Source organism: Dermacentor albipictus, chromosome 3, assembly GCF_038994185.2.
Source record: "Dermacentor albipictus isolate Rhodes 1998 colony chromosome 3, USDA_Dalb.pri_finalv2, whole genome shotgun sequence".
NCBI lineage: Eukaryota > Metazoa > Arthropoda > Arachnida > Ixodida > Ixodidae > Dermacentor > Dermacentor albipictus.
This window is the reverse complement of record NC_091823.1, coordinates 51,417,346-51,443,433: the sequence shown is the minus strand read 5'-3', so window position 1 is coordinate 51,443,433 and position 26,088 is coordinate 51,417,346. Positions and strand designations below refer to the sequence as shown.

General features: G+C 42.8%; 1 protein-coding gene across 4 annotated transcripts in view; it reads right to left on the bottom strand.

Moving 5' to 3' along the window:
- HERC2 (E3 ubiquitin-protein ligase HERC2) overlaps nt 1–26,088 on the bottom strand; it is a 157,611-nt gene that overhangs the window by 91,027 nt on the left and 40,496 nt on the right. For all 4 annotated transcript variants that reach the window (XM_065446812.1, XM_065446814.1, XM_065446815.1 and 1 more), the window contains exons 19-25: nt 25,431–25,600; nt 24,443–24,651; nt 20,004–20,159; nt 17,014–17,391; nt 11,616–11,707; nt 7,766–8,036; nt 6,177–6,417 (exon numbers count right to left, since the gene is read on the bottom strand). In XM_065446812.1, coding sequence (XP_065302884.1) covers nt 6,177–6,417; nt 7,766–8,036; nt 11,616–11,707; nt 17,014–17,391; nt 20,004–20,159; nt 24,443–24,651; nt 25,431–25,600 — 1,517 coding nt within the window. The remainder of the gene's footprint in view (nt 1–6,176; nt 6,418–7,765; nt 8,037–11,615; nt 11,708–17,013; nt 17,392–20,003; nt 20,160–24,442; nt 24,652–25,430; nt 25,601–26,088) is intronic.

Here is a 26,088-nt window from a genome sequence, read left to right as displayed (position 1 = left end):
GTGGGTAAAAAGCATGTGACGAGGAGCACTTGGAGTGCGATTGGGTGTGAAAGGGAAACGAGAGGGAGAAACCACGCTGAGCGCAGGCGCCCGTTTCCTCTGTTTTGGTTGGCTGACACCGCTGGCGCAGCGAGATGAACAAGGTCAGTGCAGCTTGGGCTTGTGGTAGTGCGGAGACGCAGAGCGGTGCGCCTTTTGATTCACTTTGTTCCTTTTATTCACGAGGCCAACATGAAGGCTTGAGACTCATGCGGTGCAGTGCGTTTTTCTTTCCGCTTTTGGCACGTGTTCCGGAGCCATGGCCGCAAAGAAATGCAAGAATTTCGATTTTTCAACAAAGGCAGACATCATTCGACAGGTGGAGGCTGGCGAGAAAAAGTCGTCGGTCATCGTGGCATTCGGAATTCCCCACAACACCTTGAGTACGATCCTCAAGAACAAAGCCCATGTTAAGCTGAAGGCAGTGCAGTCCAGTTGCCCTGGAGCGTGTCGTGTGTGCATGCCATGACGCTGGATGCCTGGACAGTGAATTTCGCAAGCTCTCAACATTCCCAGGCACCATCCCAGGTAGCGTTACAGCATGCGATTTCGTAAGCGCTGACAACGGCGTGTAAGCTGTAGCGGATCACGTTGATGCGGAGATTGTGGCTGACATCATGGGTGACGAGGACGCAGACTTGAGCAGCGGCGAAGGTTCCGACAAAGAGGACCGACCACCATGCACTGCAGCTGAATTTGCATCAGCTTTCAGCGTCATTCGCCGGCTGTTGTGGCACAATGAAAGGAGCTGGCCTTTCTCATTTGGATACTGTCAACAAGCTTGAGGACAGCTTAATGAACTTGATGGTGCAGAAGAAAAAGCAAGCAAAGGTCACAGATTTTTTTCTTCCGAAATAAAGTGCTCTGGTCATCGCGCTGTGTTTTTGTTTTCTTACGCGCCTTGGAGGCACAGATCGGTAAGGTCCCGTTAGTCACATCGGGAAACTGCCTCGACATGTGTGGAGTTGTTAGAGAAGCTTTTGACATGCATATATTATATCTCGAATTATCAATATATCGAACTATTTCGTGATCCCCTTCGAGTTCCATATATCCGGGATCGACTGTATTTATGTGTACATGAAACGGCCGTCGCGTTTTCTAGTGTTTTTTTGTGTGTTATTTAACTATCTGTGATCTTTTGTGTTTAGTACTCATGTATATGTCATGCACCTTTCACTTTTGTTCATCTTTTGAGTGTGTATCACACCACATTATAAGAAACATATTTTCTCGGAAACGACATCAATAAAATGAGACCAAAAATCTGTTGTGTTGGAAGGGGAATTTTTTTATGTCCCGGCGCATGCTTGTATAAGTATGTGCTATGTGCAAGACTGCACGCGTGTCAACACATAGCCCACAGTGCACCACGCGCCAGCTCACAAGCAATGCCAATGGGCGGCGTAGCACGCGCGCATGATATTACATATAAAAAAAGAATGTTTAGACGTACAGGCAAAAACGAAAGAAAAGTAAGTGGCTGCTGTTCCTGTTGCCATGACAACGTAAACAATCGTGTGCGACGCCATTTTGCTAAAGCATCGCCCTCCTGTTAGGGCCGTAACTGAAGGGGACCTTGGTACTAGCGTCGAAAGAGCGTCTGCTTCAAAACAGCCAATGTCAGCCATGTGGAGATTCACCCCTGGGTCCCGGCCATGGCTGCCACATCTCGATGGGGGCGAAATGCAAAAAATGCCTGTGTACCATGCATTGGGTGCCCATTAAGGAACCCCAGGTGGTCAAAATTAATTCGGAGTCCCCCAATATGACATGCCTCATAATCAGATCATGGTTTTGGCAAGTAAAACCCCAGAATATCATCTTTATTTTTTTATAGTTGAACCTTGTTACAACGTTGTCTCTTCCGATGTGAAAACACCTTTATTATATCAAATATTTGTTATAACCACACATACCAATACGTATTGGCAAGAAAAATAATTATCAATCTGGTCTATGCGAAAGAAATGCAAGCATGATGCCTCCATTGGACAAGCAAGAGGTCTCCTGTTCTCGTCATGACGATTGCATTCACGAGGCTGATGTAATGCGCAGATTCTGCCACTGTTGGGCATTAATCGCCCGTGCTGTCGCTTTCCTTGTCATCCTCATCACTGTCGCTGGTCCACACTTCGGCAACAACAGAGGCAACGATGGCAAAAAGTCGTACCTCGTAGCCAACATCTCTTTGGGGCCGCAGCAGCGCTGCCAAGCAACTTCTTCGACTTCTTGCCGACTTCTCCGTGTCACGTTCAACAGCACGAACTATATCTAATTTCTCTTCTACGCTGAGCACCCGGTGTCTTTTTTATCCGAGATTCAGCACGACGTGAGTGCTCGCTAGCACGACACCACAGCACTCTCTGGCACGGTACCGAAATGATGTTGATGTTGATGTGGCTTCACGCGCAAACGCACAAAGAGAACGTTGTTCTAATCTCTGAGGTTTGTTGTTCTGCCCGGCCACCTGATGGAGACGACACTATGCCGTGTTTGCGCGACGAAAGGTGGAAACACTACGTGTTAACTGATACGTACACAATAAGCTGGTACGGTTTATGTGGATACAAAACACATTATGTTCAATGGCCGCTGAGTCGGGGATTTGACTTTACTACTTTTAAAACGAAACTACTGTTTAAGTGGGTATGGTTTAAAGCGGTTTTACTGTATATACAACGTGCATAACAGTTATGTTGCTGTCTATCTCACCTCGAAAATAAAATCTAATTTTCATTTGCACTAGTGCTCTTAGAGCACATGAAGTAACAAAGCTGTCCAGAGAGCCTATGTTTTTGTGTGCTTCCTCTGGCACAGCTTGCTGCTGAGACACGAAGCCTTGCAACTTTCCAAGGCATCCTGCAGCCTTGGATAGAGTTAAAAGATTTGAATCAGGGTGTCTACCAAGTTGACATTTCCAAATTCCCTGAGTTTTCCAGGTTTTCCCTGAGTGCCTTTGCAAAATTCCCTGAGTGATGCAGAACTATGTTTTATGTCAAGACGCGCTGAAACCATATCGCCCTATGCTGTCACTCTCTAGTAAGCATATGAAAAAAATTTGAAAAAAAAAACCAACTTAATCCAATTTGAATACTAAGGAGTAGTGTTTATGTTATTCAAAAAAATATAAGGGAGGGGTTATTAAAATGCACAGCAAATAAAATGTCTTCGAAAAAATTTTCAAATCGAGTTGGACATTCTCTAGCATAAATAAAAAGGAGATGCATACAGAAGCAAGCATTTTCGAATATGAGCTATTTCTATGAACTGATAGCATGCTCAGTGTCATGCAACTGTCCTGACATACTCTCAGCTCGCACAAGACACCTCAGTGTTGTGTTTCACTGCTTTAAAGAGTTTATATTGGTTTGGATGAGGGACACCTGCATCTCAGCATCAGCCAACAATTTGTTTTTTGAGCGCAGGCTCCTCCAAAGAAGTGGTCGTTCATTCCTCAGTGCGTCGATCCTTTCTGTTCTCGTCCTCCTTTCGCCGCACGTTCGCCCCACGGACCATTTGAAGAATACTCTTGGTCAATTTACAGTCAACGTCCAATTTTTCAGACCCCCTAGGGGCCGCGAAAACTTCCGAAAAATCAGGCAGTCCGAAAAAATAAATTCATGTCTTTTACTGCCCTTAAGGGCTAAAATCGACACATGTACGTCTGAAAAAGCTCTGAATGCCTGTCAGTGCACTTATTAGGTATATCGGTGCTCCTACTGTGACAGGTGAGGGCGAGTGCACACGTGTAAAATTAAGAAATACATACAGTGTCCTGCCACAATTGCCCCTTCCTACGCTTGTACGCTTCACCGCGTGACACGACTGTAATGAGGCGAAGCAGACTTTCGGGAAAGAGCATTATGCAATGCGCCGTGCTTTCCGAGCTTCGAAGACAAAATTATTGCTGTCAGCGGAGAAATGAAGAAACATGGCACCGAACGACAAGAAGCTTAACAGCGAACGTCGAAGCAGCTAGGCCTACCGTTGCCGCAGTGGTGGCCACGGCTGCCAGCGCATCTGCGTGCGAGAGCACCGGTTCAAGGCGGCGAGGTAATCAAAATAGCAGCGGTGGTGGTTTTCATTAACGCCGTCTCGGACCTGTGATCACGCAAAACGTATAGAAAATCGGACGGCGAAGAGTTCTTGCGTCTGAATTCTCAGACGTTATGATACATTGACTCTTTGCGGTACGTGGTGGTGCCGCGAAGCCGTCCGAGTTATCGGGAATCCGGAAAGTCGGTCGTTGACTGTACACTGGCAACTCCTCCAGCCGACGACGATTCGTTACGAGTCCTGTCTGTTTCTCGAGCCAGCATTACCGCGACTTTTGACCCTCAAAAAAATTACAGCTAATTTTCCCTGATAGAAGCACAAATTCCCTGAGTTTTCCCTGAGTTTTTCCAGACTACTCAAAATCCCTGAGAATTCCCGGTTTTCCCGGTTTTCCCGGTTGGTAGACACCCTGTGAATCTGCCTCTGCCATTGCAACTTTCTTGTTACAGTCTTCTTCTTCGGGACAAACACTGAAAACAATTTTCAAGTCTGATAATTCAGCACTGGTAATGAGCTCACTGTCACGCTGCACACAGTCTTCTGACAACGTGTGGCTTCGAAGTGTTGCCAGGATCCAATGATCAAGTTCGTTCGACTGAAATACAGTAGAACCTCATTCATTTTACTGGAAAAAAAAAATACGGGAGAAAAAACGTACTAACTGAGAAAACGTACAATCCAAGGTAACTAAAAAGCTTTGACAGACTGAACTATTGTTGAAATCTACATAATGCAAAGCGTCGCACAGATCGTATGGCACGAGACGCCGACATGGGTAGAGCTGGTGGTGCTCCGGCAGCCAGAGACATGTTTTGGTGTTTTCCTGTTGCGTGGTGTTTTAAGAGGGCTAGGGGAAACTGAAATTCAATCGGGCTGGTGGGCGATGCCAGATGCCATCGTAGTGAAACGTAATGCCCCCATCGCACTGCCTGCGGCAGAGAATGGTGGCACGTTTGGATTTTCGACTACTAAAAGCACGCAGTACGCTACCAATGGCACTAAGCACCACGCACTGTAAAACAGATAGGTGAACGTGCTTATCACAATAGGATTGGTGCCGATAGCTGTGAATGCAGCATGCGACGACCCAGGCGGAGATTTGCTGGTACTGGAATAAAGAACTGCGTGTGCTATAGTTTTCACGTGAGATGGGCGGCTACATACTGTTCATAATCACATGCATCTCGCGTCTTTTCTTGTTCACATGGGGTCTAGCAGCCAGAAAATGTATATGATCGCAGTCTGCAGCAGGGAACGGCGGCGTGTTTTGGTTATCGCCTATTAAAAGCATGCGCTACGCTTCCGACAGCACCATGCGCTGTGAAACAGAAAGGCGTTAGAGGCTTATTGCAATAGGATTGGCTGTGACAGCTGTGAATACCGTGTGCGGTGACCACGGAGAAGATTTGCTGGTAGTAAAATGAGAAACTGAGTGTGCACATGCATTTTCACGTGAGGCAGGTGGGCGAGTATTGCAGTGGAGCTGCCGTGGCGGACAGCTATATACAGTTCTCGATTGCGCACGCCTCGCGCATTTTCTTGTTCACACAAGCTCTAGCAGTCGGGAAACGTATCATACGATTGCAGTTCGGTGAAGTGCTGAACATTGGTGCTGAAAAATTGAGTTTTCTGGGAAGGTATGAACCAGTAACAAATGAGTATAACTCTACTGGGTCACTTTTTTGTGTTCTCAATTGCAAACGTTGGTGCCAGGAAGACGTACATAATGGGAACATATCAACCAGGTTCTACTGTATTCGCTATTTAGAAATTCATTTAACTGAAATATTTTTGCATAGAATGCATAAGAAAACCGCCAGGGATTTGCTAAAAGTTCATTATTCTGAAATATGTGTTAAACTGACATTCATGCAACTGAGAGTTTACTGTAGCAGTAAGATATTCACTGAAAGAAAGCATGGCCAACTAATTTGATATTTATTTTGTTACACCCAGTAATTAGTTATGTTCGTGTTTGTTAAATTGAGGTTTGACTGTATGTTAGGTTCTGGATATAACACCTGTCCAATGATTTCCCATTCTTATGACCTAATGACTCACAGAGAATTAGCCCTCACCTGCCCACTTCTTCAATTGGGTGGTCAGCTCCAAAGTCCATGTGCAAAGCAAGATGTTGCTGCTCACAAAAGGCGTCAACTGCTCGCAGAAAGCCAGAAACCCGAGGGTCTTCCAACCGTCCTTCAGCAATGGCCTCAACCAGGCTGTCTTCAGTCCAACTGGCCACAGCGCTCGATATTGGTGAAGGGGCAGATGATGCAGCAGACAGCACTTTTGGCTCTGTCGGTGTCATGCCGGACACTAAATCAAAGTACCCAAACAAGGTAGTATAAAGGGTATGTTAGTGCATAAAATACAACAGTGAGCCGATACCAGGTATCACTGATCCCCATTCCCATCACTAAAGACATTCGGTCCAGCAAGTTTACTGAGAGGAAAAGGCTAGCCCATGCAGACATATGTCAGTCTAACATAAAACTAGAGGAGAAAAAAAATTTGAACAAAGGCAGTTTGCACAAACATTTTACTTAATTTTAACTCTAGTAAAAAGCATCAGCAAGCATTTTGTCTGACAAAAAGTTTTGTCAGATGCACTGGTACACATGCTGCCACGTCAATAATACAAGACCAAAATTCTTTGTTGCATCTCTTGCTTTGGCTGTGTTGCACAGTGCTCACTTAGGAAGGCCCAAGAACACATTCAAGAGCATATCAAGTCACTTCAAATACAATGTAGATCGAGTCCGGTTAATTTGATTTTTCAGTTCATTCAATCCCATCCAAAGGTCTCGGCTGGCACCCATTCATTTCTATGGGCCCAATGTTTTGTTATTTCGATCCTAAAATTGGCCTTTGCCAAATAACTCGAACTTGACCAGACAGCATGCATGCACCTGACTCCTAGAGTGACCTCAGTAGCGACCCTTTTAGTGGCAGCACCTGTCTCGGCAAAGCTTAGACGACAGTGAATGTGTGAAAGCATGTCATCTCCCATCAAAAATGCTTATTTACGCCCTGCCCTGGGAAGGCTTTCAAGCAATAACCGTAGCTCACAATACCTGATTATGGTATTTACCTGATTATGACATGCATCTTTTCTTGTTGTTGCTCTTTTCAAGAAGATTGGGCCACAAATTGCCTGCGTGTGGCAATTGACTCGAAACCTAATCGCCTTTGCAGCCTTTGTATGCTTTACCGCATAATATGGGTGTATCGCGGCGAAGCTGACTTTAGAAAACAAGCCACCATTGTGTAGCACACATTTAGACCCTTGCCCATATTTCATGCTAGTAAATCGGGTACATGTCAGATTTCCACTTTGTTTAGGAGCTTTAATGTGATTTCTATGTTGGTTTTCTCTTTTGGACACATAGAAAGTGGACAGATGGTTGATTTGGTGGTGTTTTAGAATCAGGCAAATACTGCCAAATGAATCAGTGGTGTTTTCACATTGTCTTCTTTTCTGCATCTTGTTTAATTCAACCTGCTGGATAACTCAACCAATTTCGTCAGTCCCGTCAGAGTCGAATTAATGGAAGTTGACTATTACAATAAGAGAATGCCAGCGTTTGTCCCTTTGATAAACACATTGGAATGTTTTGCAAAAGCAGGGTATGACAGAGGAGATGATGGCAGCAACCTGGCTCACCAGGGGTGGCAGCACTTGATCCAGTGCTCCGTGCTTCTCCCTTCTCCTCCTCAAATGGATCGTGGGGCGGCAGCGTTTTGAGCAGGCCACCTCCACGGAGTAGTGCACTCTCTAGCCAAGGCTGGAGTTGGGCCTCAAAGGACTCGGGGGGCGGCCCACAGGCCTGTTGCTGCAGATGCAGACCAAGTAGGTGTGCCAGGGTGCGCTCCGAATCACAAAGTGGCGATGACAGGCTGCTGGGATCCACTAATAATGGTGCCTCCTGTTCGTGCTGTACGTGAGAGCAGTAATGTATAGCAGGAGTCAAACTATATTTTCTAAAGACGCTTTGACCATGCACCACTAGTTGTGTTGCTAAGTGATAGCATTTGATGTATACTGATATACATTACCATTTTGCAATTCCTCCCTCACACAAATCTGTTTCAATGTCTGCATTTTAACCTTACATCCCACTGACTTTCATTTTCTTGAGTTCCATTTTCCTAATCTTCCTTTACACTAATGCTGACTGTTTCTATGCAAACATACTTCCTAACACCATTAGCTGAGACAACATGTCCTGCCTGGAACATGAAGTTGACACCATCATGGAAATTTGGGCTGGTTGGTATGCCATAGTAAAGATTTTAAATAGTGCAAGTGGATAAGAAAAATACAGGACAGGAATGAGCACTAACTTACAACAACTTTTATTCGTGGAAACAGCAGCTAATATATACTTCACTGACAGCACGTGACAGCAACTATATCACCTTGTAAGAAAGTTGATCTTTTTGGCAGTCAAAAGCACTGATGGAGTGCTCACACAATCTGGATCAAGTCCTAAAATCAGATAGGCTTCAATAATTTCATGAGTCAGCTGGTCCCGATCCTTACAAACAACCTTACAAGCATCAAAAGAAGGCTTGCAACTGAAGCTTATAAAATAATGTGCCAGCCAACCATCACATGCATTTTTCCCATTATTTGTATGCTCATGAAGGAGGTCATTATTGAGAGAGTGACCCGATTGACCTATGTACAGTCGACCAAAAAAGTTTACGGACCAAGAGATCTCACAAAAAGCTGAATATCTCCTCAGTCTCAAGACGCAGCCTGTTATTCCCATTTCCAGCCTTTTGTGGCATATGCGAACAACATTGTGATGCACAATTTTAGTGGCTGCTTTTAAAGGCTACTGGTATATTTTGAATTTTCTGAGATCCCGTGGTCCGTAAACTTTTTTGGTCGACTGTACAGCTTACCACACGATATCAGTATCTTGTAAACACCTTTGTAGACACAGCCGACAAACTGCACTCTGTGTCTTTTATAACGCATAATCTTTCCGGTTCAAGTCGACAGTATGTATGATGAGGAGTAAACAAAATAAGGGGACTGTGTTCTTGTGCAACATGCCAAGTAAAATTAAATTTGTAACAAGGAAATACTGCACCTTAACGCCTAAGCTAGGCATGGTAGTAAAAAAAGACTACCAGCAGCAGTTTCATTTTTACAACTGCAAAGATGTTTTTTCCTAGAAGGCCTATTCAGCACCAATATATGTCAAACATTTTACAGTCGATGTCCGACCTTTTAGACTGCCTAGGGGCCATGGAAACATCAGAGATTCAGGCAATCAGAAAAAAATGAATGCATGCCTTTTGATGACCCCAAGGGCTCGAATCGCCACACCCATGTCAAAACTATCTCTGAAGGCTTGTCAGTACACTGCTTTGGTGTATCAATGCTCATATTGTGACAGGATATATTGGGTGCATGAATGTATAATTAAGGAATGCACACTGCTTCCTGTGACAGTGACCCTTTTTATTCTTTATTGGCCTCGAGCTCCACCACTGGAAAAGCTGGCGCCACCGTCGGCGTGACGTGCTATTAGGGATCACGTGGACATAGCGGCCGCGTCGGCTGCTTCGGGAGCGCCGAAGCGAGCTGAAAACGAGTTTAAATTCCCTCGTACGCTGCGGTCCTCATTTAGTGGCGAGATTTTCCCGCTTCGAGTGTCTCCTTTACAACGCTTCAAAGCACTTCAATAGGTAGTGGCTGCCTTTGAAGGCGCGCAACATGGTAGGCTACTGCTCGGTGCCGCAGTGCCGGACTTACGCAACGGAGCCCGGTGTCAGCCTTATTCACACGTAGCCGCAGGACAAGAAGCTGCATGAAGCTTGGCTCGCGAAACATAAAACCGGCAAACGGTCATCGGCTACAACTCGGGTATGCAGCAAGCACAGACGCGAGAAAGATTTCTGCTATGCCGCCAGGTATGCGATGTTCGGAAAACGCGCACTGAGATGCTCGCCCGAGTCCACTGCCCGACTAATGTCATGACGGTTTGGTCTATGAACTTGTCGATGCTATAGATACTGGCAAGTTCACTGGAGTGGAAAGGGAGTGGTAAGAAGCACATTAAAGAAAGCATGGCATATGGTCATGTTTGTGTTATGGATTAATGCACTGGATTACCAAAAAAGAAGCAGCAGGAAATCGCACGCTGAGAACGCCGATAAACATACAGTGCAGCGCAACTCGATAAGTAATATTGAAACGTCCAAGAATTTAGAAGAAAAAAACATTGAATTGTCGCACGGCACATCACAGTCCCCTTAGGCGTCGAAGCCTCTACAATGAAATTATTTTTGAATAGCTCTGATAGCACCCACGCAACAATGGTTGCTTGTATACTGTCAAATGCTCTTATTCTGCGGCCTAAGGCTCATGGCACGGTGCGAAAACGCGGCACACGGTGAAAGCGAAACAGTACGCGGACAAGCATGCAGACGCACAGTCGGTTGCTGCGAATCTGTGCGATCGCTGCATTGAGACTTCATTCTATTAGGCTCCATTTAGTTATACAAACACTATAAGGGCATATTTCACATACTCTGCTCTCAGCGTTTGCCTACCTTCCACGCAAGAAGCCGGTTCGGGAGACTCCATCGCGGCGACCGCGCGCAGTGGCGTTCACTGTACGTATTCGGTAAAGAGACATAGCGTCTGTAAACGATTCTGTGCTTTCAGTTTTCCCAAAATTATTATTTAGACAGTAAAAAGCTTCTCTCGTTTCAAAAGTACTTACAGAAATATCCGGGAGAGCTCGCGCGTGGTGTTTTCAGTGAACGCTGACAGCAAAACCTATGAGGAGCGCGCCACGTGATCCCTCATACTACGCCAGCGAGGCGCTTCCGATAGATGCCGACTCCTTAACTCCTTGCCGCCAATATGCTTCACCGCAATACATTATGTATGCTTCATGGCGTGACACCGCTGTATTGAAACGAAGCTGACTTTTGGGAACTGGCATTATGCATATGCTTGACTCTTGCCATGCTTCCCCGCAGTTCAGTCGGCGCCATTGCTGACAGTGACAAATTCTTCCAATGAAAAACATGGCACCAAATAGTAGGAACCTTAACTCGTAGCGAACGTCGAAGCAGCTAGGCCTAGCTTTGCTATGGTAGTGAGTTCGGCTGCCAGTGGATTGGCATTCAAGAGCGCTAGTTCCAGCCTGCGAGATAATCAAAATGGTGGCGGTGGTGGCTTTGATTAATGCGTTTTCAGAAATATGGTCACAGTAACAAGTCCAGAAATTTGGGTGGCAAAGTGTCTCCGTGTCCAAAATTTCCGTTTCATATACGTTGGCTCTATCAGGTACGTGGCGGTGCCACAAAAGTGTACGAATTATTGAGGATGTCCAAAAATCAGTCGTTGACTGCAGTTACCTCCGTACTAAATTTGACATTGCACAGACATAAAACAGGTTGCTGTGCACTCAACACTGTATATTTGAGGACATGCTCCCAAATGACAGAAAATAGAAGTTACCATACCTAATGAACAGTAAACTTACATCAACAAAGTTTCCAACGAAAAAGGAGCTCAGCATTTCTCTAGCTTCTTTTGAGTGGCGGGCAGCTTCAAAAGCTTGTGTTGCATCTTGACCTGAAGAAAATAAGAATAATTAATCCATGCATCTGTATACAAAACAAGCTTCTGCATTGTAAACTTTGCATTAGTAACTGCATTGGGTTGTCAGGAACAATGTAAAATGACGTCAGGACCACAGATGAAAAAACAATTTTTCATGTTTAAAGACAATCGCTGGTAAAAATAAATAAATTTGTGCACAAATAAATAAATCAAATGCACAACTTCGACATAAAAATGGGCCAGAACACTATGTTCATAACCAAATATTTGTCCGTTAGTTCTTCCATCAGTGTAACACTAAGTGCAATATAATCATGAACCTTTAGCATCTCTGCTCATAAAGTATTCACCCTTATCCTGCCTGGAAACTATTCTAAACACCAATGTACAACTCCCCTACAATCCCCAAAATACTTGTACAGAGCAGCAGATAGAAACATGCTTTAATAAATATCACAAATGTATGAAGATCTAAAGATTTTATTCTATGCACAAGACATTATAATTGAAAAATAACAAAACATATTTTTTTTTACTTTGTGTGAAAACATAGTGTATGTGGATTGTAGAGAAAAATAGCATGTACATTGCATAAGAATTGCTGGTGTAAAAAAGCAAAGAAAAAGCATTCGTTATAAATATTTCTGGAAGGCGCAGTTTTGTCCTCGAACACAAATTTCAAATAGCAGTCTCAGAATGAAAAAGACATTTTTAGCATAACAATTTTGGGGAAACAGTATCCATGCTACACTAAACAGTCAAACTCTTTCTTACTGAAATTAAGGATGAAGTGGTACAATGCTTGAGACATTCGAGGTGGAATGACCCAAATGCAAATTTCCAATCACTACATAGGCAGCTAAAATTATTACAAGGTCAGCTATGAGTGAAACTGTGACAAATGTACTGCATTGTTAAGGCTCAAGGGATTTGAATCAAGTGACAACATAAAATCAATCAATTTCCTCACAGCCAAAGCTTGCTGCATAAGTAAGATCTTGATGCGGGCTAGTTGGTTCATACTTAGAACTGAGGTTAAACAGTGCAAAAAAGACAAGGACACAAGGAAACAAATACCACAGACAAGCGCTGACTGCCAACTGGAAGTTTAATTGAAGCTTAATTTTTTTTTTATCCTCGGTTTACAATGTCATTTCTGATAAGTTGGTGGACATGCCTGTAATGCGAGTGTTTAGATATGTTGCCGACTACTTAATTGTTATGAAGAAAGATACCTGTATGCATTTTCATGACGTGGTTGAAGAAATTTTGGACTTGTTCATCAACTCATCGGGAGGACTTAAGTTCACATTTGAATTGCCAATTAACAACCGTATTCAGTTTCTAGATATTAACCTCTGTTTTTCTTTGGACGAGCATGTATGCTGGGGATATCATCCCAGATCTAAGAAAACCTTGTTGCACTATGACAGCGCACACTCTAAATTGATAAATTGATTAAGAGAGGCATAGCAACAATGTGCATTAAGTCAGCACTTAGTAAGTCGTGTGAGCATGAGTGCGATCAAAGTTTTTCAGTATGCGAAGCCCTTATCACTTCAGTATACGAAGCAATTTTGCAGGAAGAGAAAAGAAGTTCCGAAACTTCCCAAAAACAAAAGAAAGACAAAAGACAAGCGCACGTGGTGCGATACTTACACAAGTTGTCAAACAATCTAAAGAAAGTTTCCAATAGACATAATATTAATTTGGTTTTCGGTGCCCCATGTAAGCTGTCCTCGATATGTAATCGCATGAACAAGCGCGAAAGGCACCTGTGCCCCACAAATCATAAAACTCGTTTCACTGAGTGAAGGAGCAACGTTATCTATCAGATACCGCTCAGCTGTGGAAAATCTTTTATAGGTCAAATGGGACAGTGCTTAGATGAAAGAGCTCGTCAGTACAGCAGTAACCTAAAGAATGGCTATGGGAGTCATTTAGCCGGACACTGTAACAAGTGTACGTCACTGCAGCCCCATATTTGAAAAGACAAAATTCATAGGGAAAGGGAAATAGTAGAGGCTTTTCACATTAGAAAGGAAGGAGATAAATGTGTAAGCACTCCCTCTCTTGCCTTGTCGGGAAAAGAAATAACATTTTTGGATGAAAGATTATAATGTTGCCGATTTGCAGATGTTTTTGCGACTGGTGTGTGCATGCCTATGCTGAAAAAGGTATAAATGTCCGGTGAATTTCAAATAATCTTCCAGTTGGCAGTCAGCACATGTCTGTGGTATTTGTTTCCTTGTGTCCTCGTCTTTTTCGCACTGTTTAACCTCAGTTCTTGCTGCATGGTATTACCTGCATGAGCTGACCTCCATACTGGTGTGCATGGCCTACAAATTGTGCAATACAGGCTGTACATTCATGTTGTAAAAAAAATGTATGTAGATCCAATGCAAATCTTGGAATTTATTATGTGAAGCAGTTAACCAAATACTATAAATTTGCCAGTTTCATTCCTACTTCATTGGTTTAAAGAAAACTGGTTCGGATGCATTTGCTCTCAGGCACATGCATGACACAAGCAGCGATCATTTCAAAAAGCTAGCTGGCATTGGCACAATGAAAATATATGTGCGATTGTGGCCTAATGCTTAGGCCATTTGGCTGCTGTGCTTGAGCCCAGAGGTTCCATCCCACAATTGGGCGCATAATTTTTTTTTAAAGTCTGATCTATTCAGAAAGACAGCAGCAGCAAGCAGCAGCCATGGTCAGGAAAGTCCAGGAAGATTCGTAAGAAAGCGTCGCTTTAGATCTTTTTTTGTAGGGGTGTGCGAATATCAAATTTTCAATTTCAAAACAAATTCGAATAATAAAAACCAAGTGTGAATCGAACATTTCTCGAAAATGAATACAATTGGTTTTTCAAAAATGAAATATTTTTCACCAACCAGAGGTATAAAGGAAAATAGCAAGCAAGCACAGCAAATAATGCAAGTGAAAATTATGCTTTGTGTCAATAAGATTCTCTAGTACAACACTTTTTGAACAGCGCTTCGACCTGTAGTAATTTCCCAATCTTAGATCCATTGAAAACTGTTTATTTGTGTGCGATTTGACTAAGTAATTTCGTGACACGGTTTTGATTTAACCAAGTTTTCGGCCATTTCAAGTATGTACTTGAGTATGTATGGTTAGTAAATCTAACAAATGCTATAAAAACGTCGGTCAAGGCAAAGGTTATTTCAAGCATCCTTCCACATGAAAAGAAGAGCGCCATCAAAGTACGCATGCCAGGACGTGGAATGGAGGAAACAACGCTGCGCCGTGCCATTTGTCACATTGGTAAACTACTTGCAGAGACCACAGGGCACAAGGCGGCTAGCAGAGCTTGGAGAAACACGAGAGCTGATGATTCATTCTATGCTAGGGGGATGGAGAGGGAGTGAATGCACAGTACTGTGATCAAGCACACGTTGGGGGGGGGGGGGTGAACACATGCCTATTTGCTCTTTCCTCCTTGTGTGCATTCATCGTGGGCCACACGCCCTATCTTGGAGGCATGCTTGGAGGTAATCTCTCCACGAAAAGTGCAAAGAGCGAGCTAAGACAGCTGGTGTCTTGATGTGCATTGGGTTCCTGCACGTTAGACTTGGCGGTCACGTAATTTCAAGTTTCTGAGACACAGTGCAAAGTGTTTGCTCACGCTGTAACAGCAAATTCATGGTCATCAAGTGAGATCTGTTAATTTTTGCTTGAGCGCGCATGACACTGATAAAACTATGAACCTTATTTCATGTACAGTGAAACCTTGTTATAACGAACAGTTAAAAATTCGGAAATTAGTTCGCTATATCCATAATTCGTAATATAAAATTTCGTAAAAAATACATGCAAGAGGAGCAAAATTCAATCAGAGAAGGCACAGCAACTCGAACGATGCTTACTTGGGACACGTTCATTTATTTACGCACAAAAAAACTGCGTTATCGCGGCCTGCTTCTTGGTGTTGATCGCATACCGTATCACGCCCTGTTCCACAGTTTGCAAACACTCAACAAGGGCAAACCCACTGCCCTCAATACCACTGCACATTGAATAATCTCGACACGTTGAATAATCTCGAGCATGGTCTTTAACGTCAGTGCCACTCTTTTTTTCACATTCATCACCATCACAGCACTACGCACACCCGCGCACCGCACTCGACACGACCACCGAAAGAGCCTCCACACAACGCTACGACGGCCACGCCACTGCTAACACTAAAACGCAAACACAACATTCGATCACGCCGCTGCTGAAGCGGCGCTGTCAGCGGTTGTGAGATGCGGACGATTTCTTTGGCTGTCAACTCTCGATGTCGACGTGGCATCTGTGGAGCTGTCAGCGCCTGCGAGGTAGTCCTGAACGTTTGCTGCGCCGCACAACACACCTGTAGTGCAACGAAGCCTGCTGCCTATTAATAAAGTGAGGTAGGGCTTGGCGTCGCGAAGTTCGTTATATCCGTTTTATGCCAAACCGCGTTCGCTATAGGAAGTTAAAAATACATGTGTTTGACAAAAATATTTCGGGAGAGTTCGATATATTCAATAATTCGTTATATGCGTGTTCGTTATATCGAGGTTTGACTGTAGTTGCCTCTTTGCTATCATCTTTCTGATGAAACTCTGACTCTTTTTTTTTTTTTTGCTCTGGACACTGGATGAATATCCCTATCTATTTACACTTTTGTTTTCATCTGTGGGCGCTGGCTACAGGCACTAAGCACGGTCAGCCATGGCATCGAAGATTTACGGCGTCACGCAACCTAACACACAAAAATCTCAGACACTGTGAGCCACGTCAATTTATTGCTCTCGGTGTAACATGCACCACACACGCTCGTGCTCGTAACTGCATTATTATGACCCGACCTTCTTGCAATTTGGTTATAAGTGCTTAGTAACAAAATACCATTCACCAGGAATGTTCTGGGAATTTGTGAAGTTGCTTTCACTGATAAGGCTTTAAAACCCCGAATTAACGAAATTCACGATTTAGCAATGTTTTCCACTAGAAGTACAACTTCATTATATCAAGGTTTGACTGTACTTCACTGCACTGCAGACATACTTCACCGCATAACACTGCTGTACTGCAAAGAATGACAGCAGCAATTTTTGGGGATTCGAATATTTCGAATAGTAAAAGAGTCTTTCGAATTGAACCGAACACTAAGTGATTCAAATAGAATATTTGAAGCTTTCAAATATTCTCACATCGCTGTTCTTTTTCTGACTTCCATGATCTAAAAACATTTTTGAAAACCTCAGCACATAATTTCAAGGCTGTGCAGAACTATGTTTGATAACATCAACACCAGAACTCACCGGAATATTTTGCAAAAATATCAGCACCACAGGGAGCAGATAGTCTGAACTCTTGCAGGTCATACACCCTGCCTCCAATGACGATCCAGAGGCCTCCATCCCGGTTATGGTTTTCCACGTCTGCTTTGCGCAATGTGAGCACATCTTCTGTGGGGCCCTGCCGGCTCAGTGGCGGTGGTGTCAGTGTGCCTCCTCCAACCCCAGGCCACGACAGGTCCTGCGTGTCTTCTAGGTGGGCCCCTGGAGCCAGTTGGTTGAAGCAGTCAAGGCTCTCCAAAAGTGGTGACAACAATGGTGCAGCGTCCACAACATGCATCATCTCGGGCACTGTGCTCTCCAGGAGAACAAGGGAGACAAGCAGTTCTGGAAGCAGGACACCTGCAAGTGAAAGCGATGCCCATGCCATATAGGCAGGGTTAATGACACTAACCATTTGTGGTCTTGTTTTCTTAACACCATTAATTTAGGAACTGGTGCGATACATCTGGAGTCAGTGCCATTAACTGTTATGATGACAATAGGCCTAGGAACAGCTTCAGCGACCGATGTTACCGACTCTAGGGGTTGGTTAGCAACTTCACACTTAAAAATAGATGACTGTTCATACCAGGTGACCTAGAGGGAAGTAACGAGACTTTCTTTTCCTCGTCTCTACTGTTTTCCCCTATGCAGTCAATGATGAAATGATGAAATTTGTGGCATAAAATATAGCATGCTTAGGTTGGTCATACTTTACAAAAAAAAAACACACATTTTACAATTATGCGTTCAAGCACCAACACTAATTAAATTAAAACATTTGAAAAAGAAAGTAACGCCTTGAATTGGTGAAAAGGATCTGCTAACCTAAAAGGCGGCATAGTTTATGTTAGCTTAGTTTAACATAAAATACACAGAATTTTAGGTTAGCAGATCTCTTTAGGTCAGCACTACTATGCACAATGGCATTCAGTCATGCCCTTGGTCATACATGTAGGGTAAATGAAAACTGAAAGAAAAAAAGAGAAGGAGGAGGAGACTGGATGCATTGACAATAGTATATGTATATATTTTGGACCAGTGAAAGGGGGCTAGTAGTACTTTCATATTAAGAAGTGACCCTGTGCTTCAAATATTTTTTTTTAATTTCTAGGTAAATACTGATGAAACTTGCCAAGTTTAAGTATTTCAATGTGCTAGTTTAAGATGCACATTTATTTTCTTGCAGAGTAAACAACTTCCTAGAAATTAAAAAAGAAATCTGTTTTTTTGATAAGTTGCTTGGGAATGAGCTATTTACTTAACTATATATGGCATAATAAATATCGACATGCAAAAATTATGAATGATCACAGCTTGCAATGCTACAGACTGAATGCTCTATACTAAATTGAGCCAAAGTAATAGCATGGCAATCTTTTTAAAGTAAGAACCTATAGTACACCCAGGACAAATTATTACTTTCTGAAAATTTCTGTAATAATATTTTTATCGTATTATAGGCCTACTGGACTCTCCAAATGTGTACCTTTCCGATAAAAATAATTATTGTGATAGGATAAGTAGAACCAGAAATATTATCACTTCAAAACTGTGACATCAGCAATACTGTTTTGAGATAACAACGAAAAACAATTCACGACATATTCATGGCAATTATGGCAATGGCTAAATCCATCAGGGATGACACTGGAGTCCAATCAAGCAAAAATAAATGCTCTGCACCAACTTAGAGCAAAGGAACATAAAAAGATGTTTGTCCAATTTTCAGCTCGAAAAAGCAGCGTCTCCTCTTAAATTAGTTACTGTATTTGCACAATTATACCGCAGCCACGATTGTAAAGTGCAGTTATATTACTGCCCAAATATTTTAAAATATAACTTGGTGCCAATCCTACCACACACATCAAGTAATGGAATCTGAGTCAACGCATATCGTGCTGGAACAACGTTATGGAACACACAAAGGCAAACAGACACACACACAACTAAATCTTATCGGCTAGTAGCTATTGTAGTCCGACGACACCTCCTTTTCATTGTCTGCTGGCCATAGAAAGTCATCTTCAGTTCCATTTAAGGCATTAGAAAGGCCACACTTACAGCAAACTGGAAAATGAACACCACAAACCAAGACATTAAAAACTTCCCTTTCATGACAGTGCGGCTAGCATCGAGCTTTTCTTTTTGAGTGAGAATCGGTTTCATTTTTGATTTTGAGTAGAATTAGTTATGATTATAATGTTCACGCAAATTTCAATGCACTTTTTATTTAAAAAAAGGAGCATGTTAGAATCATGCAAATACGGTACTAATTTGCATGCCCTCATTCTACTCAGCACATTGTGCCATCAGTGACATAAAAATTATGACGATCACACCATAATACTAACGAGCATTTGTCATAAATGAAACCATCATAAGTGGATTTGACTAAAGAAGGTAATCCTTTGCTCGTGGAAATAGTGAAATGCGCTGGATAAAAAATTCACATTTCAATGAATTGAATTGAATTCTGGCATTTTACATGCTAAAACCAAGATTTGATTATGAGGCATGTTGTAGTGAGGGACACTGAAAATTTTGGCAAACCTAGGGATTTTTAATGTGCCACCAAGGCATCAGACACAAGTGTTTTTGCATTTCACCTCCATCGAAATGCAGCTGCTGTGGCCGGAATCTGATCCCTCGACCTAGTGCTTACCAGCACAACACCATAGCCATTCAGCCACCATGGTGGTAATTCGCATTTAAATTATTTGCAAAATGAACAGTATGATTTATTTTTATGTCAACACACACACGGCATTAACAAATGTTGTGAAAATTTAACATGCAAAATATAATTCCAGAGCCCTGCTAATGTATTTCAGAGCTCAGACCCTGTGAAGGCTTAGGTTAGCATTTCAGTGAACAATAGCACCAATATAACGAGTAACACAAGTGAAATGCAGCAATGCATGCTGCATTAGAAGAGCAGTAAAATGAGAATGATAAACAAACTCCCAAACCTGTAAGTTCTTGCTCAAGGATGGAAGCAGCAAGTGCGAAGTGGTGTGGCGAAAGTGAGCCAAGAACTGAAGCAACAGAGAGGATGTCTTCAACATGGCAGGCAACAAGGCTCACATACTTCCAAAGAAGTGATGCAGCTCCACAGGTTTCAGTATCTGTGACAGGAATGATGAGACATAGTATGCAGCCGCCAATAAATGTGTTATGAACATTAAATAATCATCACTGTGACGTCTTGGACAGTCTGGCTTAACATGCCTGTGGCCAAAGCACTATAAACTAAAACATAGCCAAGGACAGTCACATTCACACACAATACATTAGACTTAACAGAAAGCTGCAATATAATATTTGTCTCAGCAGCACTGTGATGTTTCGTAAGAAAACTGTTTCATGGGACGGGCAGTGACTGCCCTCTTGGGGTACTGGTGTCAACCTTTTTAGTTTCCTTGAATAAATTCTTCTTCACATATGTATGAACTATATGTGCTCATGAAATTCCAAAATTGTACATTTATTTTGATGACACTTAAAGAAGCACAGAAATGAAGCCAAGCAAAAAAGAAAGGTGGACAAGACACAGCAATGCATTGTGCTGTATTTCTCATTGTCCCTTTGTCCAAGTACTGCTTCAATGTAATGGTCCACTGGCTAGAACAAGATATATCAGTACTCTGATAGTTTGAAATCCCCCACTACACCACTTAGAACCACCTGTGTTGTCCACAACAATCAAGTTTCCGCATAATAGAGCGTGTCTTTGTGTTATTTACTTCGTGTGCGTTATGCATCAACTATGCCACACAACTTGGCATCACTGTTCTCTGTAGACAAGATAGTGCAAGCATCTCGCTTTATGAACACTTGCTTGTGCTCTCGTGATTCGCTGCAGCCAGCGGTCATTTGCTTAGCTAGGTGAACACTGTCTATCCGATTATATAGGAAGCTCAGCAAACGTTTGGAAAGTGAGGCGCTTGCACAATCTCACTCCAGTTCTTGCTTAAAATCATCCACCTTACACATACTGGTGAGCAGTGAAACTTCAAGCTAGAAGCCGAGCAAACTTTCATAGATGATGCTTTATGTGCAGTGGTTTGACAGTAGAATGCAATGACTACAGTGGACAGAAATTCATGGAAGTCATTACTTCACGTACAACAAATCAGTAAATAAAGTGTTCGTCACATCTTGCGGACATAGTTTGCAAAGCAATCTAAATTACACCAGTCACTACTGTCCACATAATGCAAATGGTTGCTCTCAGTTCCAAGCATATTGGCAAGTTAGGCCAAATAAATGTCAACAATACAGGGATAGTCAACTAATATTTTTGTTTGATCAATAATTAATGATTCATCATTTTAGTCCTTAATTAATTATTTGCTTTCAAATCAGGGATTTTCATCGATTAATTTATTAATCAAAATCTTCGCTGGGCACATTTGATGAGGTTCAAAAATGGTTATCTACTTTTGTAGGACCATATATTAATGTTTGAGAGGTGGAACCAAGTTTGAAACGCAAGTGTACAAATGTTTAATAAAGGATAATCTTTAACTTGTTAAAGACAATATACAGTTTACACATAAGTGGCTTTTGAAAAAATAAACAATACAGTAGAACCTCATTCATATGCCTTGGAAAAAAAACGTGAGAAAGAAACGTACTAACTGGCAAAACGTATAATCCGAAGTAAAAAAAAATGGACAGACTCAACTATTGTTGACATTTATGTAATGCGAAGCGTCGCGTAGATCGTTGCAGCCGGCTGACGTGCGTGGTGGTGCCCTGGCAGCCGTAGACAGACACGTTTTGTCATTTTCCTACTGCGTTAAATTTAAGAGGGCGGCGGGAAACCAAAGCGAAATTGAGCTGGTGGGCGATGCGGGATGCTGTCCCCACGAAACATGATGCCCACATCGCGTTGCCTGCGGCAGGAAAAAGCGGCACGTTTGGACTATCACCTACTAAAAGCATGCAGTACGCTACCAATGGCACTACACACCACACACTGTAAAACAGATAGGTGAAGATGCCTATCGCAATAGGTTTGGCGACTATAGCTGTGAATGCAGCGTGCAAGGACCCGGACGGATATTTGCTGGTACAGAAATAAGAAACTGTGCGCATCGTCATTTTCAAGTGAGACGGGTGGCTATACATATACTGTTCACGATCCCGCACGCCTGGTGCCTTTTCTTGTTCACATGGGATCTAGTGGCCAGAAAACGTATACAACCGCAGTCTGCAACAAGAAACAGCGTCGCATATAAGTCATTACCAATTAAAAGCGTGTGCTACGCTTTCGACGGCACCACGTGCTGTGAAACAGAGGTCCTATAACATAAAACTATTCCAATATGTTTTTATTTCAATCTCTTGATGTCAAATGCATGTAACCACCGATGCAAGCATGAGGCGGTGACCCACAGCGTTGCCTGAACAGCCTAATCAAACACTCTCCTCGTTTATGGGAGGTCACTTTTGTTTGCTTTCAAAACTAATAACATTGCCTACATTGAGCAGTTCTTCTTATCTAATTGGCTGACAAGAGGTGAGGAGCATGCTCAAGTGGAGAGGGTTTAGATAGGGCCGATCCAGCGTACTGAAAATAGATCACCGGATGAAGAGGGAGCAGCCGATGTTTGCGATTGGTCCGCTTTCCTTTACTTAGGTTGCGGTGGCTTGTCTAAAATCATAGCAGCATGTAACGGAGAGTCAAAAATGCCGCTAAAACAGATCCTCAGCAAAGAAGAGTTGGCAGAGCAATGTCGTATACGTGCCAAAAGGGCTCGATAACATTATACGGCCAGCCAAAAAATTTTCTTATACACAAATAAACCCATGCTCTCTGGCGGGTGTGAGTGGCCAGTGCCTGAGCGATCAGCGGCAGTCATCTTCTATTCCTTTCAGAATGGGGCAGTCTCCGGCTATTCAGAAAAAAATATATATAGTTTTGTTCGACATATTAATGCATCTTTCCCATGTACATGCCACTTTGCCACAATTAATTTTCGCAGTTCTGTGATGTTGAGTGACAGAGAGGTGAAGTGGGTGCAGCCTGAAACCTTTTGACCAATAGAAGAGAGCTAATGGCGAAAAGGCGTTGAATCAGAAATAATTATTTTTCTTTTGTTCAGTAGAATCATGCATAATCAGTGTCACTGTTTTCATGACGTCACATGACAGACAGGTGAAATGGGGGTGGTCCAAAAATATTTTTGACTAATTGTGGAGCACTGATTGCATAAATGGAATAGAAAAGTTTGGAATAGCTTTCCGTTATAGCGCCCCAGATAGACAAAGATGCTTATCACGATAGGATTTGCGGTGATAGCTATGAATGCCGTGTGCGACGACCCCGGAGAAGATTTGCTGGTACCGAAACGAGAAACTGAGTGCGCACGGGCATTTCCTGTAAGACAAGCAGGCGAGTATTGTAGTGAAGCTGCCGCAGTGGGCCGCTATATACTGTTCTCCATCGCACCTGCCTTGCGCATTTTCTTGTTTACATGGGATCTAGCGGCCAGAAAACGTATCATACGATCGCAGTTTAGTGATATACTGAATGTTGGTACTGAAAAATTGTGTGTTTCGGGAACATATGAACCGGTAAAAATTGAGCATATCTCTTATTGAGCCATTTTTTGTGTTCTCCATTGCGAACGTTGGCAGTGGGAAAATGTATGTACAGGAACGTATCAACAAGGTTCTACTGTATATGTTTTAAAATGGCACTTAGTGCAGAATTAAAAGACACATGGGACTAGTGAATCCCTGTACAGTACAGTTAAACTAGAAATAAGGAAAATGGCAAAAGTGAAAGCTGAAGTCCAACTGAAATATGCAAGAAATTGCAATATACACTGGGCTAAATAAAATTACTGGCTTAAAATTTTAAATCACATGCTCTTTTCTACAGAGCGAAAGAATGTCACTTGGCTGGGATGTTTGGGTGAAACCGACACCTTCTTTGAATGGCCACACAACCAGGATGCAAGAATATGTGCTCGGACGTTATAGATTTGCTAGAATTGACATGAACTCCATCACTGTGTCAAATACACGCTCCAAATCAGCAGGCATGATGTGCCACACGTTTAGTGGACTGGGAGTCGCACAACCACCAACGACACGGTTGCTATAGTATGCCTTGAATTGCGACGTTGGCGAGGTGGCATGCGCGGTATGGACGAAGAGAGGGGAAGCACTCGGCGTGGCCTCATTCGGGACAGTCTCTCTACCACAGCCACACAGTCACTGCTCGTGCACTGCCACTCCTGCTGAACTCTTGAAAACGATTCATAGAATAGGCCTAATCGATTAAGTCGACAAAATGAAAGGTGGACATTGATGAAGATTAATCATGTTGCAGGATACATAATCGATTAACCGGTTAGTACTATATCTATATTACCAATCCTACAACAGTACATACCAAGACTTGCAGAGGAGCCTGCCTGTTCCTCACGAGGGTACAGTTGACCCAGCAGCAACCTCTGGAACCTCAGCAGAAGATCCAGTGATGGAGAACGCTCCTTTTGGTCAAGGTTCAGTTTCAGAGAGCACCCAGTCATTTGAGAGCCAGTGCTTGCATTCTCAGGAAAAAAGCTCTGCAGCTTTGCCATGGTCTGCACCGCAGTGTTCCTGTTCCACAAGCACCAGAATTGCAGATATCCCACGTGTTAAAGTGAAGAACACAAATGGAAAAGATCCCAAATTACATCATTCTGTTCTGTTGCGTACCGTTGAGTTGCTGTCGACTCCTGGAGACACCATGAATATATAAACGTCAATGAAATATGCTAACTTAAGTTCTGCTCAATGAGACTCTTCCCTGTGGTCTGAAGAATCCAATCTAATCATACATTGAATAATTACGTGTTGCAAAACAATTAGCCTCATTACTTTAGCATAAACACAAAGGCTACGTCTTGTAGTTCCCCTAAAGTAGAAATAACATACACCTCATGAAACAGGTGCCCTAGATTCCTAAGTAAAGAATATTGCAAATAGGAGCAGTAACTTGTGGCTGCACATTATCACCAGTATACCAGTTGAGCCCTCAGATCTCCCTTTGTGCAGGAATTATAAAGGTTAAGAGGAGCAACATAATTGTTACGAATATGAAAGCAACAAAAGCAAGTACCCGTCAGGTAAGTCTGCAAGTAAAGCTTGCACTACCAATGAGTGTCCTGAAGACATGTACGTGTAGGCCTGAATGAAATGAGATCAGGTAGAAAACCTTTTACGCACAACAACTTAAAAAAAGTTAAAATGTGATATGGAACAGTGGCAAAGCCACCATGAAACATTCTCGCAAGGTCTAGTGGATTTATGCTTCTATGGAATCGCCCACACTAACAATTTCTTTCAAAAGTGGACTAGTCTATGATAATGCTGTATATCATTGCATGGCATCTTACCTCAACAGCTGTTTGACAAGGTGCAGCAGCGGAATTGCAGCTGACGCATCTTCTGAAACCACCTGGCTCCTCTTTGTCTCCGATTCCAAAACCGCCTGGTCCGACATGAGCTGCTCTCCGCTGCTGGTCATCTCCTTGGAAAGCTGCCTGTCCGGCAAGGTCTCCTTTTCCTGAAGGTAAAGGTGCCTGCTTTATAGACATCCCACAATTTTATGTGCATCACACAGACTCACTAACGCTCACTTAGTCACATCTTACTACAATAAATATAAAATTTTGCTGCTGGTAGTTTTTCTTGGATGCAGTTCTCATGTATGGGCAGAATGCTAGACGCCACACATTATTAATAACTTTCAGCAAAGCAGAAAGATGTGCTGTTGACACTAGGCACTGTAACTTAGAGTACAATTACATAAACAGACTGGAGTACCATGCTAAGGAGCAGCATAAACCAAAGCATTAATTAATTACCCTGGCATCACATGAGCACAACATTACAGTGAAGCCTGTAATTTAGTCACGGCATATTACACTTCACATGAACTACAGTGAAGCTAGTTTAAACAAAATTTGGTCAGTGCAAATCACATACGCCCCCCCCCCACCCCCCACAAAAACAAACATATTTTGCGCACACTGTGAACTTAGAACATGCTGC